This window comes from Centroberyx gerrardi, chromosome 8 (assembly GCF_048128805.1).
Source record: "Centroberyx gerrardi isolate f3 chromosome 8, fCenGer3.hap1.cur.20231027, whole genome shotgun sequence".
In the NCBI taxonomy this organism is placed as follows: Eukaryota; Metazoa; Chordata; class Actinopteri; order Beryciformes; family Berycidae; genus Centroberyx; species Centroberyx gerrardi.
The window spans coordinates 4,520,372-4,536,784 of NC_136004.1; the positions used below are offsets into that span (position 1 = coordinate 4,520,372).

A 16,413-nucleotide genomic window follows, 5' to 3' on the forward strand; every position below is an offset into this window, starting at 1 on the left:
CACACAGTTGTGTAGTATTGTGTATGTATAAGGCTTGTGTGTGTGTGCGCGCGTGCGCGCATGTGTGTGTGTTCTTGACTCATCTCAGAGACAGAAATTTTAATAGACCTAAACATAGAAAATAAATATTAGAACAACCCGCAAATATTAAACAGATGCAATTATTTTCTTTCAAGAGGTGAAACTGATGTGAAGACATTCTTTACACATTTTTACGAGGAGCCTACGAGGAGCACCTGAAGGCAGCATTCACTGACGTCACGTCAAGGGGCGGGATGGAAAAGTCGTAAACGTGCGTGCTGCTGTTTGTGCGTACAGGTGATACTCGGCCGACCGCGGTGGCCTGGTGAAGATGGGGAAGCTTCAGGAGTTCGAGCTGACTTTTGACAACAATAAAGTCGTGTACAGTCCAGGCGAGTCCATTTCTGGCACCCTGAAAATCAAAGTGGCGCAGTCGTTCCAATGTAAAGGTAAGGGTACCGAAAATAGCGCATTTATTTAGCCGTTTTTGCGCACCTGTGCGGAGGACGTCGCCGTCGCCAAACAAGGAAGTGGAGGATTTAGCTAAGACTACATGGACTGTAATGTAAGCAATTGACGCTATGATGTTAACTAGGGAAATATGCCTGTGTTCAAATCACTGTAATGTTACTATAATATTCCAATAGCGACATATGTATTATTTAAAGTGACCATATGGTACTTTATGGTATTTTTCTTTATCTCCTGCGGTGTCACTATAATATTACTATAGGGACTTACAGCATGTCTGGTTCACAATAATGAGTTTAAAGTGACCTAATTGTCATTTATAGTATTTTTCTTTATCTCTTATGGTATCCCTATAATATTCCTATAATATTCCTAGGGACTTATTGTGTGTCTGTGGTACTCAATAGTGAATTTATAGAGACATTTTTGTACTTAATGATAATTTTATCTTCTATTGTATCACTATAATATTCCTACAAGGAGTTCTGCTGTGATATTTGTATTGTTGTCATAGTGTTTAAACATTTACTACAGGACTATAGATCTTTTTTTTTTTTAAAGGTTGTTGGATTTTCCCATGATCTGCTTTAGTCTTCTGTTAGTTTGCAAAAGTCTTCCAGCTGTCTCATGTGTCCCATGCTCTATGGACTGTGAATAAGAGGACAAATGTCGTTGGAGACGGTTGTTGTTGTTGATGTGGTTCAGTTTCAAATATGCCACATGTTTGAGATCCATTCTGAGTCTTGGATCAGATATCTGACAGGTGTTCACCCTCACCTCCAGCACCAGGACAAAGGGACTTCAGTTCCTAAAACTCATCGATCCACAGAAATTCACACGTTGAGATGAAACTTTAATGAGTCCCATGGGGAAATAGGGACTACTTTACGTCAAAACTAACGTATATCCTGATATCAAAACAGTTGGAAAAGGAGGAGGAAAAAGAAAGTGAACCATCCTTCCATTTCAGAATAATGCTATCTCATCATCCTGTTCCTGTTGTGAAATACAGATGCACACTTTCCTCTCATAAAGTGGTAAAGGAAACCGGTGTCAGGAAAAAGGAAAGTGTGACTGGTTTAGAAAGTCACACCTTTCCTAACCGACGCTCATTCACTCAGGGGAACATTCCAAAATAAAACCATATAACCAGACAAACCCTTGGCATTGTTCTTGACAAGTCCTGCAATAATGTATGGGCCGCTTTTTGTCGCTTTTAACGACACCAAGATCCCAGCTAGGAATGTCGCAAGTGTTTGCTATCTTTCCATGGGGAATAGAAGTTTGAAGAAGCTCAAAAGCACAAATTCATCTTCTTCAGAGACTTTTTAGTACCATTTTTCCCCCTGACATTGTTCCTCCACAAGATCATTCCCAAGTGGAAAGAGTAGCTCTCCCTCCTGACTTTGCCGAAAGCCGCTTTTGTGTGGGTTTGGAGTTTCTGTTGAGGAGCCTGTCGGGCCTCCGGTCTGTTTACATTCCTCTTCAGTTAAAGCTGGTTGGACTGTCAGGCTTCACAATGTCAATGCTGCCTGCCAGGGAACACACTCTCACCGGCAACAGTTTTAATCACTGATGGATTATGAAGAGGGTTGGGCCTCTCACTAGGCTCCTGAGATATGAGAAGGAGGGTTAGACCGATATATGGGGCCAATATTGTTAAAAAATCAGATGCGGTCCAGTCAGTCGTTCACCTCTGATATGATGGATATGATGCAGTTTGATTGATTATATATTTATTGTAGAATTGATCAGTACTACACTGGTTGTCTATGGGAAGACCTTAACCTGAATTGATTCTAATGAGATGTTTTGATCAGATTCCACACAAGTATGCATGAATATGTTTATTGTTATTAGCAGCAGTAGTAGCAGGAGTAGTAGTAGTAGTATTATCCTAGGTTTCAGTGGAGAGTTTTAGTGTCCCATGAAGGTCTAATTGCTGCTTCAGAGGCTTTCCCACCCTGACAAGAATAACATTCCAGAGGAAACCCTCAATCTCTGTAATTTTTTTGTATTTTTTGGCATGAATGGTCATGGTCAATTTAACTTGAATATCAATCCAAAAATATCAGTATTGGTCTTCAAAAATCCTTATCAGTCGAACCCTGATGTGCATTTTCAAACTCTTCCCCAAATTTTGCACTTTATTAATTTTTTAACACTGAAAACAGTTACTGGTATACTGAGGGTTTTTTTTCCAATACAGAAAATTACAAAAATATAACCTATTGTACATATAGCTTGGGTGAGGGTGCTTTAAATGATATGAATTAATGATCATAATCTGCTGTCATCATAATTGTATAGAAAATGTTTTGCTGGCTATCTACCCCCCTGTCAGGTTTATGGTCCTGTTTTTAAACTCATATTGACCCAGGCAAGTTCACTAAGAACACACTGTTATTGACAGCAGTAAACAGCCTGCGGGAGGAATTCCAAGAGGAGGAAGATACACTGAACATACTTTCACTCTCTTTTGCACTTTATGGCAAACCTGCTTGGTTCAAAGCACTTGATAAATCAACCACTCAAGCCCCTCATTATATCATGTGTATCAGTTTTTTTCTCTCACACGCACACTTTTTTGTCTCAGTATGTTCTATTGCTATTATTGTGCACACACAGGTTACATGCTGTAATTATTTTAATCCTTCCCATTCATATATTTCTACTTAATACGTTCTAATGATGGAATTGTCAGTTATGTTTAGTACTCTCCACTTGTTCTACTTCTACTATTTATATTTAGATCTTATTTTTTCTTTGCTGTATTCTATTATTATTTGCTGCTGCAGCAACCCGGTTTCTCTATGGGGATCAGTAAAATTTCATCTTAACTCTCACATTTCTGATTTCTACCCAAATAATCTCATTGGTTGAGTTACACCTTGATGGGTGGAGCCAAAGAACCACAGTTTTTCAAATCGGGAGTTAGCTAACTGGCAAACTTGAATGACGAAGGAACTCTGGTCAAAATATTTAGAAATATAAATACTAGCTTACTACACAGCTATAGGCTAGTATGGCTAGTCTGAACTTGGAAGGTCAGCTAGCTAACTAGCTAACCTAGATAACTTAGTATGGTTAAGTTGCATTTTTTTTAGTTAGCAGCAGAGCGCTAGACTTCATATTATTAGCTTCCTCCTCTCTTACCTCTTGTCTTTTTCACTGGGCTTCAGTCTAACGTTACTTAGCCAGAAAAACTGTGGTTCTTTAGCTCCGCCCACTGAGGTTTAACTCAACCAATGATGTTATTTCAATGTCTGAGAAATGTTACTGTAACTAAAAGTCCAATATATTGTCTATGCATTCTCTGCTGCAGCAATCAAGGTGAATTGCAACGGTTTCTGTGGCATCACCAACAAAGTGAACGACACGGCGTGGACGGTGGAGGAGCAGTACTTCAACAGCACCGTGTCTGTGGCGGACAAAGGTACCGGACAAGTCCCAGATCACACAGATCACACATTTAGTCCACAGTATTAAACTATTTGGACATAGTGTTTGAGCCAGGTGTGGAGTTTGATAGATCTATCCTGCTTGATAGTCTCACAGAGCCTGTAACAGAATAGAGGGCCTATTGACTTTCAGATACTTCCTTGTGATTGCGTTAGCTTTATGGGAGTTGTCTTATTGTGCCATGTGGTATCAGGTGCTTAAAATAGGCCCAAAAATAACCACATTAGGCCCACAAACTTTTTTTAATAACATTTAGTCCTAGCAATTCATATGGGAAATTTTTGGGTTTAATTTGGTATTCAATTGGAGAATCGTCTATATTGTACATGGGAAGATAACAGTGGTGAGAGTAAAACCCTTGATTAGAACAGTCATTCTTGTTTATTACTTTCTCTAATTGGGACTATTTCTAGCAACAAATTATAATTAATTTCAACTATTCCTCATGTTTCTGGGCGATCCTCTTTTACTGCAGCATTTGATGAAGTCCTTTTAACTTTACACTTTCTAATATACTGTTTTATACTTACACTTTTTAGCTGTTCTTATGTCTCTTTAATGTTGGAATGTCTGGATATTAAATGTGCTCTCTATACATTTGACTTGGGACAAGCATTTTTCCCATATTCCTCAATGTGGCCCCATGAAGTGATTGTGTACACTGTAATTAGCATACGGCCCCGGGGCAGGTCTGGCTCTCGGGAAACAACAGAGCCACTGTTACTGTTTTCCACTGACGGCTGCTTATCTGTGCTCTCTGTGTCCCAGGAACCCTGAAACAGGGAGATCACTGCTTCCCCTTCAAGTTTCTCATACCAGGTAGGATCGCGGAGTGACGGGGGATTAACACCTGTCGCCGCACATTCTTTCTTATGTGTTTTGCCCTCGCATGTCACCGCTAGACAGACATGTCCCGGCATGTTCCTGTTTACCCTCCTTCTCCTACGGTACCTCTACGAACCAGTAATCCCTTAAAATGACCTTCACACATAACATTCACCCCTTAATTCATGCAAAATCCCCTTAAAATGAATTAAGGGAGTTATTAATGGAGGAGATCCCATCCAAACCTCCTTAAACACCCCCTTAATCTTGACTCCTTGCTTTCTAATGTAATGTAAAATTCAGGGAGACAGGAACTTTTCCATTAATTTCCACTTAATAACCCTGTAAACCAAAAGGCATGAAAAGTCCCTTAATTACTAGTGTCTCTACGAACAAATCCATAAATAAATCCGTTATAAACCCATGATACTAACCTTACTTTTTTAAAGCTGTTATTTTTAATGGATAATTAATGTTTATGTAATGGAGAAATTAAGGACATTTCAGGGATAAAATGAAGGGGTTTGGTTTCTTGGTGTACAGCAGCATGTAGATCATAACATTTTTTTTTTTTGCATTACTCATTGTCTTATCTAGAGCGACTTAAAAGGGATTGAACGCGTGACTTTCCAGATAAGTGTAGCATCAATAAATCATTACCACATTCATTTTGAGACATTAGTATAATTACTGTCAACAAACAAGATCATTGCTGAGAAGATTGGCAGCCTCTACTGGCCTCTACACTGTATTTTACATTGTGTGCCACCGGGTCAGATTCAAGGAGTCTGCTGGATTGCTTTACGGCACAAAACAGGAAGCGCTGTTCTTCCACAGCAAACAGAGTTTCTGGCAGATGGTGGAAGGAATGAAAGGAAGATGGAAAAATCTCTTCCAACATGTTTATCTTCTTCAGGGAGGGGGAGGTGGGCAGGAAGCAACAGGATTTATGGGAAATGTAGTCTTAATTTGGAGAAACACTAGAACTAACAACACCACTGGTGTGAGATAGAGGTTACCAGTCGTCTCCACCATGGTCTCATTTGTTTACGGGAATTATACCAAGGAATCACAATGAATTTGACGATGATATATTGATGTTTAAAATTAAGGGACAGTCTCTCTAACCAATAGGCAGCACTGCCCCAGTATTATCAGTGGTATGGTACTTCAGGTGCATATACAATCTTTGTGGCAGCTATACATATACAGTATATATCCATGTATCCCACATGCATCTACAACATAAGATAGTGTGAGAAACACTGCAAATGCCATAGGAATGTCTTGTGTCTGCATTGCATTCTGGTCTCTCTCCTGCTCCTGTGGGTGGAGAAATTGGTCTCTCTCCTCTTCTACGATGGATTTCTCCCTGTATGATTGTTGAACGTCTCTTGGTGCAAAATGGCGACTCTAGAAAGAAGCCCTCACTCTTTGATTCTGAGGTACTGACACCAAAACCTGACGTTTACCACTGATGTTTTAGATCCTGAAACATTTTCTGCTATCAAACTCCATTGTAGCTGCTGAAAATACCTCAACATGACATCATATTGTCTATGTTTGGCCAGATAGCTAGGGGAATAAGAAAAATCCACCGCCAAACAACAAAAATCCACCCTAAAACATTTCAACACTGTTAAAAAACTGCTACTGCGATATACCTTGCATTCCTACATCCATTTTAGGGTGGAATTTTCCATTAACAGTGTTAGTGTTTTAAGGTGGATTTCTCCTTTAAGTGCTTGATCACTGCACTTAGTAACAATTTTAGAGCCTGGATCTTCAATATTTTATCGACACTGAATGAGAAACTTAGGTAATGACTTTTTCAAAGTGTTTTGGAATAGAGCTCTTAAAGTGAAAGCAGAGAAGAGTGTGTTTCTGCCGGTGAGATCCTCTTCTCCTCAAGATTTCCATCTGCCACCGCTACCTATCACCTGGTGTCCGTAGAATAGTGTCAGTTTGTTCCACTTACTCACTATAAGGCAAACATGTCGATTTTAAGTGTCATTCAGTGTAGTATTTAGTCTTAGATTTTAATTTTTTCTTAAAACAAGTGAAAAAATCTGATAATTACACTTGTTTCCAATGCAAATCAACTTGTTTTAAGAGTTTTCTTGAGTCAAGTGTCATTTTCATGATAATAGTGCAGTGATTCTGCCTTGTTTCAACATAATGACACTTGTTTCTAGAAGGTTCCAGAAGTGAAACAAAAACTAGTGAGACTTGTTTGTATTTGCATTGGAAACAAGCATTGGACTGAACTCATTTTTCAGTTGTCCTGAGTAAAATAAGGCTGAATATAAGACTAGAACTGTACACAAAAGCCACTGACTCACTAATTATGATTAAATAATTTCTCTGTTTATTCATCTTTTTAAAAAATATTGCGATATTTCCTGCTTATGAATGGATAAAAGGCCAATCAGCCGTCTGGAAACATGGAGTCACCACTCCTGCAGGATCCTGATGCACAAAAAATGAACAAAAACATTTCAGTCAAATGAAAGTGACGAGTAACAAAAAGAACCGTACAGAGGGAAACTATTGAATTACCAGACAGTAAGAAGGACTGTTCACAGGGCGGCTGTGTTTACAAACCGGTAGAACCGCTTTGCTTTCCATGATGATTTATTATATCAGCCATATCATATTTATGACATCATTATTAATAAATGTTTGTCACATTTCCAGGCCATTGGCCCGCTCTGGCCTCCTGTTGCATATTGAGTGCGCTGAAACTCTTTCATGGATTAGACTATTTTTATTGTTTGATTATTATTTTCTACCATTATTATTGCTTACATTTATATTCTAGTTGTGTGCTTATATATTTCCTTTTCCCTGCTGAATCATATGACTTTGGCCACTGCAATGACCTAATTTCCCTAACAGTTTCATCTTACCTTATCCAAATCGTTTGATGTGGGTCTGTCCATGTTGCATGTGATTTGTTATGTGTTACAAGCCCCGCCCTCTTTCATGTGAGCGTGCTCATAGCTGATAGGTAGATCCTGCGCTGACAGAGCCAGTTGATAACCAGCTTCATGAGTTATCTGGATCAGTTATACATATTCCTGTAATTATAAAGACGCCCCAAAGACATTGTATTGTAGTAATTCGCATTGGGTCTTGAAATCTTACGCCTCCTATGTGTACTTTCCACTACTGTGGATCCTAACAGCATAAATGACCTGCATGTATTCAAATCCAGACAAGGGTTAGGCTTGCTGCATGTAAATATTAGAATATCAGTCGCCACAGACCTGGCCATGTAAATATGCCTCTACCCCGAGCTGACCCTGACAATAAAATCCAGGAACACAATGTTAGGCGATGTATTGTCAAGACTACAAGGGTAGGATGTGTTTCATCATAAAATTGCCCTGAACATCGATTAACAGCTGAGTTTAGGGTGTGAACCCCCTTTAAATATTGTTAAGACCAATGGGATGTTTTCTAGAGCTAAGAATATTGATTACAGTAGATTCCATATTTACTCTTTGGCATTTGGATTGGTAACAAACTTGCCTTCAAAGCTCACATTGACAATCTTGTTAAACAGTTACGGTCAAAACTAGGCTTGGAGCCGATATTCGATATTATCCCGCGATATTGAATATCGTATATCGCGATATTTTGGCGGGACAGTATCGCGATATAAAAGTTTGGATATCGCCCAAGCCTAGTCAAAACGAGTCAAAAGAAGAGAATAGTCATCAGTTTAGGACTATGGTGATGTCATTTATGGACATGCCCCATGCTACCAGCCTTAAACCTGTAGATGCTGTCTACCACTCTGCACTGGTTTATTACTGGTGATAACTATGGCACGCATCATTGCCTTCTTTAGGATAAGTTTGGCTGACCCTCTGTGTCTGTGAGGTGTGACCAACATCTATATCTCATCATTGTTGTTTGGGATGTTAGTGCTTATCATATCCGCTCTTACTCATACTTCAGGTTCCTCCATTTAAATCTGAACTGTGAAAGACTGAGTTTTGCTTCTTCTTTCACTTGGAATGAACTATAGTGCATTTTGAAATGGACTGTGTTCTCCCTCCATGTGTTCCCATGGTTTAAATAAAGTGAACCCACCCCAACTATTATTTGTGTGCTGCTCTATTAGGCCACTAGCAGGTGGAGTTAATGTTCAGTCTCCACAGTGTGACTAGCAGCGGCACAGAAACTCAAACCAACCCAACCGGTCTTTTTTTTACTGTTGTGAATCTTAATCTGTCATTTGAAACGTGCGCCAGCGTGTGCTGTTACCTTCTGAATGCCTGCACGTCTTTCTGGCTGAAAATGATCTGGAGCATTGCAGACTTGTTTGCATGGACAGCAGCGCTTATAGGACAGGGTTCCTACGCCTCCAGTGAAATGAAAAATGAAAGATGCATTTGTCAATTTCAAATTTATGTTGAAGTTTTGGAATTGGTCAAGACTGGAAAAGGTATGGCAAAGTATGATTTTGAAGTTTCTGACTTGCTGTCATTCATCTTTGTTGTGAAGAACATTTTTCACCAATGGAGTAATGTGATCTACTTTCCATTATTCCTATGCAGGCCTTGAAAGTCTGTAAAAATACTGAAATGAGTTTGTGCAATTTCCAAGCTATTCAAAATCTGCAAATGATCAAAGTCTGGAAAAATGTTGTTTTGTCCCAATATACATGAAGTCATATTTTATGTAGTGGTGGACCCATTGTCATTTTACATATTGTGATGTTGTTGTGAACAACAATCCTATAATGTGATATGGCCCAATCGACAAAATGGAAAACGTACAGGAACCCTGTTATGACAAACCAGTTAGTATTGTATTTGTTCTTTTTGTGGTAAAACTAATACATATTTGACTCCTCCCCCACAGCCACCGCTCCTACGTCTTTCGAAGGCAACTATGGGAAGATCATATACAGAGTGAGGGCTTTTGTCGACACGCCGCGATTCGCTAAGGACTATAAGGCAGAAAGACCCTTTTACCTGCTCAGCCTCCTCAACCTGAACGAAGTGCCTGACATACTGGTGAGAAAGACCATGACTGAATCTTCTCACCAAGATCAGTGTGGTCCACCTCTAATATGATGGATATGATGCAGTTTGATTGATTACATATTTATTGTAGAATTGATCAATACTGCACTTGTTGTCTATGGGAAGACGTTAACCTGGATTCATTCTAATGAGACATTTTGATCAGATTCCACATAAGTTTGCGTGAATGTGTTTATTGTTATCACTATTACTATTATTAGTGGAAGTAGTAGTAGCATCCTGGTTTTAGTGTCCCATGGTCTAAATGCTGTAATTCTCTTTTTATTCATTTTGAAATACAAAGTGATTTAATATGACACTAGCGGTACAAAATGATTGCATCAAGAAGACATTATAAAATAACTAAAAATAAAAGTAAAATAAAACCACTTAAGAGGGAGGTCCATAATTACAATAGAAGGTACTTTCTTCATGCAAAGTATTTGTTAATACAAAATCTGGTCTTAAGGTGTAACATATTAAGTCACCCATTTCCTCCAATTTTCATCAAATTTGTCTTTCTGAATTCTCAAATTAAAGGTTATCTTCTCCATTATAAATATACAATACACTAAATGAATCCAGTCATTTTCACTGGGTATTTCTGACAATTCCTAGTTAATGACTTTTTACATGGTATTCTTAACAGATATTTATCCCCCATCTCCACTCAAGTCCCTCTAAACACTGCTTCAAAGGCTTTTCCACCCTGACAAGAATACAATTCTGGTGCAAACAGCAGCTTCAGTCCAGATATATCTGTATACTCATACATCTGTATGAGTCTTCAGAATCCCAAATATCAGTCTGACCCTACCTTTCTCCGCGCAGGGACCCAGCTCCTCTGCGGTGACCCGGCAGTTCACCTACCTGCTGGTGAAGACGGGTACGGTGGTCCTGCAGGCCCAGAGCGACATGAAGGGATACACGCCGGGCCAGGTCATCCAGCTGACCACCAACATCCACAACCAGTCTGGGAAGACCACCGGCACCGTGGTGGCCAGTCTGATGCAGGTAAACACACTGCTGTTCCATATATTGAGATTATATTGAAATTCACTATATCGCGATACATAAATGTGACAATACGTATCGTGGAGCAGAAAAATTAAGCTCCATTTTATTCTGCTGTATCACAAATGAGACGCTTGACCATCACAATTTCTCAAGCTCTCCATCCAAATTATATTATTGTCACTTTGTAATGACATTTTTAAATTGTTGTTTACATTCTAGCGAGCCAATGCCATAGCTAGAAAGATTTGTGGCTCAGAAATAAACATAATTCTGCCCAGTCAGACTTTGTTGTCATTGAACTTTTATTTATTACATCATATCCTGGTTGTATTGAATCATGAACCTCATATCGCGTATCGAATTGTATGGTGAGATAAACATATTGTCCCATCCCTAGAAATTTTGCAATTTTTTTTGCATTGGCTACATTCACATGATGTTTCCATGCCACACTAACCTGTTTAATATTGGAGTAAGACAGTTTTCCCATAATCAGAGTATGATATTACTGTGTTATTCTGACCAAGTTATGATGTTTATATGCATCGACCCAAACGCACGTTACTTGAAGGTTAAGAATGGGTTTTCCATTCATGTAAATATGACCAGTGTTACTTGAGTTAGAGTTTTACTTGGTCCTTTGTGGGCTGAGCAAGTTTCAGAACCCAGCGGTCAATGAAACCCATTCAAAACACTTTTGTATCATTTAATAACTGCGTCAATGTTACAATGTTTTGTTTTTTTCTGTTTTACTTTTTTAAAAGTTAACATTTTGGAGATGCGTGGTTTTCATCCGACAGCAGTGAAAACAAGAATTGTTGTTTTTTAAGGCAAAGAAGTAACAAATTATTTCCTGCCTATTGAAAAAGGCAGAGCTGTAATTATTTTTGATAACATAGACACTTAGTGTAATTTAATGATATTGACTGCCTCTGTGTAGACTTTTGAGATGTTTTTTTTTGCATGATGTTTGCGTTTCAGAGAGTGACCTACGAGACCAAGAGGCCCACCCACGATGTGAGGGCAATAGCTGAGGTGGAGGGTGCTGGGGTGAAGGCCGGCAAGGAGGCAGAGTGGAAGGAGCAGATCATCGTCCCTCCTCTCCCTCAGTCCTCCCTCTCCGGCTGCGAACTTATAAAGATCGAATATTATATCAAAGTAAGAAGCACTTCTGTCACATTGTCAGTTATGATTTGTTTCAAGTTGACTGGTCATGGTGTTGATGCCAGAGTTGGGGTCAGTTCAATTCTGAAGAATATCCACTCCCTGAATTAATTGGGATTAAAGAGGATCGACCCCAACACTAGACTGTGGGTGTAAATATGTTTTTCCACAATAAACTTGACTAACGTTCTCTTTGTCTCTGGATGCCCAGGTCAGTCTAAAATCTCCTGAAGTCATGCTGACGTTACCCATCCACATAGGGAACGTCTCACTGGACAAAAGAGCACGCGCTTCCTCCAAAGCGGCTCCTTCTACCTCCGCTCCGGATGGAACGACAACAACTTCTGCCTCAGCCACCGCCGACGCCCCCACCACCCCCACCATGCCCCCTCGCCCCGCTCCCAAGCCAGCGCCGCGTCCCGCCCCTCGCTCCAGAGTCTCCTCTTACATCTCCCCCAGCGCTCCTCCGGCCGAGGACCACGAGGGAGCCGTGGGCGGGACGACGAGCGAAGCCATCCCCACCAAGAGCCACTCCCAGCTGGGCGCCTCGGGGCCCCACGCCGCCGTGTCGCCCAGCGCCTTCAGCTACGCCCCGGGCCTCACGTTCTCCCAGAACCAGCGGCACAATGGCCCCGCCGCGGACTCCAGCGGGCCTCTGTTCTGCGTGTCCACCGGGGCCACCATACCTTTCTTCTCTGAGAGCAGCGCCACCCCCATGCCAACCTCCTGCCCGCTCATCCTGCCTCCGGACTACAGGAACTCTGCATACCCGCAAGGTCAGTCTGCACCATTCAGGCTGTTGATGAATGCACAGTAGACTGTATTATATACTTAGAGGTAGCAGTAGTAGCTGTAGTAGTAGCAGTACTAGCAGTACTCCCAACTCAGTGTCCTCTTTGAAAACACCTTTAAAACACTTTTTTAAGGCTTGTGTTAACTTGATCGCAGTCTGCATTCTGTTATTCTTATTCCAGTTATTCTATGTATTTGTCCTTTTGTATGTTATTATTCTTCATGTACCACCTCTGTCACAATACATGATAGAAACTTCATACTGACACCACAGGTTCCCCCTATAGAGTAGATGATCTGATTTAGATGTTGGAACGCCTTGCTGCATACATTTGCATATTAATGAGGATAAACTGATTTTCTTGAAACTACTGTAACACCTTAATGCTTGAAGATACAGAGTTCATATTAATACCACTAATCTGTGAAGAAAAGTATGTTGAAATATTTTCTAATTACTAATGACCTCATTAGCATAACTGGTTATGTTTAATACTGTACAGTATATCATGGTGATTCTGGTGGGACAGGCAAAACATGCTGTTGGAGAATCAGAACAGTACTTTTTTTTGCAGAAAACGTTACTTCAGTCATCATCATATCTGTTAAGTAGGGTTGGGTTTGGTTTGTTTCTCCATTTCAGTCAGCTTTATGGGAGTCATGAGACTAAAATAGAGAGTGTGTGTGTGGGTGTGTCTACATTAGCTGGAACATGAAAGCTGCCACTCCCCAGGCTGATACGGCTGTGGTTGTCTTTCTCACTGATGACATAATATGTGGAAATTGGGATATGTAACTGAGTGAGTGTTTGGGTACATTGAGTAATACTGTAACTCTACTCCTGTCTGTTGCAGAGGCGCCTCCCTCCTACGACGAGAGCTGCAACACATGAGCAGCGGGACGGAGAGGCAGAACCCGCCCAGCAGGACGAGGGTTAGCACACTTTGATTTCAATCGGTTCACGATTTAAGCTGAAAACTCATGTCAAATCGGAGCATTTCCAAAATAAGAGTCCCACCATTTTGAAAAGTGTGACACGAACCGAAAGTAAAACTCATCATTGAATATTAAGTTATCAGCTAACTTCAGCCCTTAAAGGAATAGTTCACCCAAAAATGAAAATTCAGCCATGATCTACTCAGAGTAGATCATGACTGAATTTTCATTTTTGGGTGAACTGTACCTTTGACATGGACACACAGAGGATAATAAGATGGCAATCTTCAGCAATGAGCATGAGGTTATATTTGGAAATGAGAAAGCGTTCAGTCATCTAGTAGATTGGGTGAAATAAACTTAGAAGCTTTTCTGAATCTTGAAAAAAAAAATCACCTTTTTGAATTGAACTGAAAGTGAATTGACCCCCAGACCTGCCGCCCAGCGAACAAGTAGATACACAAATCACACTGGACCAGCCATGGTCAATCCACGCTGTATATTTTTTAAAATTGTTTGGAACACCATTTTAGCACTTTGAAAAGAAATATGCAGAATTTTATTTGCCGTTATATGTATACTGTATATATGTAAGAGGAGCCACGTTTTTAGCTTTAGCGTTTTTTAGGTGGCATCTGTGATGTCAAGTTTGGAAAGTGTTTTTATGTTTGGAAACCTACACAGAAAAAACTATCCTTCACAAATCATTTCATCATTTCAGATTTACTTGTTTCAAGAACTTACATTCTTGCAACGAGTTGATTTTCACTGGAAATAAATAGAATTATTGTTAACCAGCTGGCATATTTTTGACTGGATAGTAGATGGAAATGGTTTGTTAGAAGGGTTTTTGTGATGTGAATTTGCCTTTGGTGACACGTTAGGTTTTTTTTTAATATAATGATCCTGTTTTTGTTTCGGCTCTCAAATGATCTCTGTAGCGTTTGATCATCTGTTTGACACTGACGGTGAATCTGTATTGTATTGATTTGTAGGATTGCTTAGAGAAATAGTGTTATGTAAGGTCAGAGGCATCTAGAAAGTGTTCTGCACCTACTGAATGTGCATTTGTACATGTGAGGTATCACTTCCTGGTTTGATTTCCTTTACCTTTTTTTTTTTTTTTTTTTTTTATTACTGTTGGAAGTTAAAAAGACATTACTGTGATTCTGACTTTTATTCGGACCATAAATAAAACTGTTTTGATTGTCTTGATGCAGTTCACCTCATCCGGTCATGCCATCATATCCAATCATAGAAAGTTTTGTGAAAATGTTTAATCTTGCTTACATGTAGAAAGGTGAATGTTGCCTGTATTTATTTACTGTTTTGACTGTTTGCCAATCGTCAACTTCTGCCCGGTATCCTATTAAAGCCATTAAACATAATCAATTTATGATTGTTTCGTATTCTTGACTCAAGCAATTTGTTTCTAGTCTTATTTTAATGGCTTTCAGTTGAACTGAGCATTAGATTGTATTGTGCATAATCTAATCTTTTACACTCTTGGATTTTACTTGTTCACAGTAAAAAAAGGAAACGTAATAAGCAGGTAGAGAAAATTAACACATGGTTGAGATGCCAGAGGTGTTCAAGCAATTTCAATTAGACAGTATATAATTGTTATTGTGACTATTGGTTGTCTTGGGGGAAAAAAATCCAAACTGCAATAAAGCCACTGATGCAGCATTGAAATACATTTTGCAAAAACAATGTCCAGGCAAAAGATTCACATTTTGGATGATTTATTCCATCATAGAAATCAGACAGACAAAGTTTCAGCTGCCTATCTCTGCTGTGTTAAAACACCATTCAAAGCAAATCAAATACTCTAATAAGAAAGAAGCTAAATACGCCCTAAAATTATAATATTTGCAATTTATTATAATTTCCACTAAGTAACTGTAAAATCATGCACAAATGGAACAACTTTGGAAGTACAAAACTATAAACACACAATACTTTAACCAATCCAAAGGTATTTATATAAAGTTGTTGTTCCATATCCCAAAGCTGAAAGTCAAAGCTGTGTACTCTATATCCAAGCTGAAGAATTTCATTCATATCAATAGTGTATTGGCTAATCCTTTGCCAGTCCATGTGGCTTCATTCCTATCGTAAAGCCATCACATTAATCACAGTGAATGGTGCCACTTACTGGTCGAGTCACAGCACTGCTGCTACATGCTGGATATAAAATGTCACACATTTATTTTATTCCTGTGAGATGGTACATTACTTCTGAAAATAAATAAATAAATGAATAAATAATAATAATAATAGGCATGTCTATAATTTTATAAATACTTCATACAAACCAAAACTTTTGGAAAAACTACCAAAGTTTGCTTTTCTGATAGAATTTGAATATTCTATAAAATCAGTACAGATAGTCAAAAATAATAACACTGGAACCTAAATTCTTTAATGAAACATGCATTGACAGAAATTGAAAGAAAGCCTATTTTATTTTTTTTATTTTATTTGCACCCCTGCATGTTTGCACCTTAATATTATGGTGATGTTTTATGTACTTCATGCACCTAGGTCCACTTGGGGGTCTGAATTTGCCTTAATTGTGAAGCACCTCAATAAAAACAAACAATGGACTCACTGCGCATGCTCCCGCTCAGCTGTGAAGGTACCAGACGAGGCAAGAGGTTTCACTGCCGATTACTTCCGTTTT

At 39.3% G+C, this 16,413-nt stretch overlaps 1 protein-coding gene across 1 annotated transcript; it reads left to right on the top strand.

Annotated features, from left to right (window-relative positions):
• Positions 1-338: 338 nt before the first annotated feature.
• Positions 339-15,397, top strand: arrdc1a (arrestin domain containing 1a). Its single transcript, XM_071902055.2, has 8 exons — positions 339-470; positions 3,818-3,928; positions 4,723-4,773; positions 9,655-9,809; positions 10,650-10,832; positions 11,817-11,993; positions 12,211-12,775; positions 13,646-15,397. Exons 1-8 carry the CDS (start codon positions 353-355, stop codon positions 13,681-13,683), a joined length of 1,398 nt encoding a protein of 465 aa, XP_071758156.2. The 5' UTR covers positions 339-352; the 3' UTR covers positions 13,684-15,397.
• Positions 15,398-16,413: the final 1,016 nt, after the last annotated feature.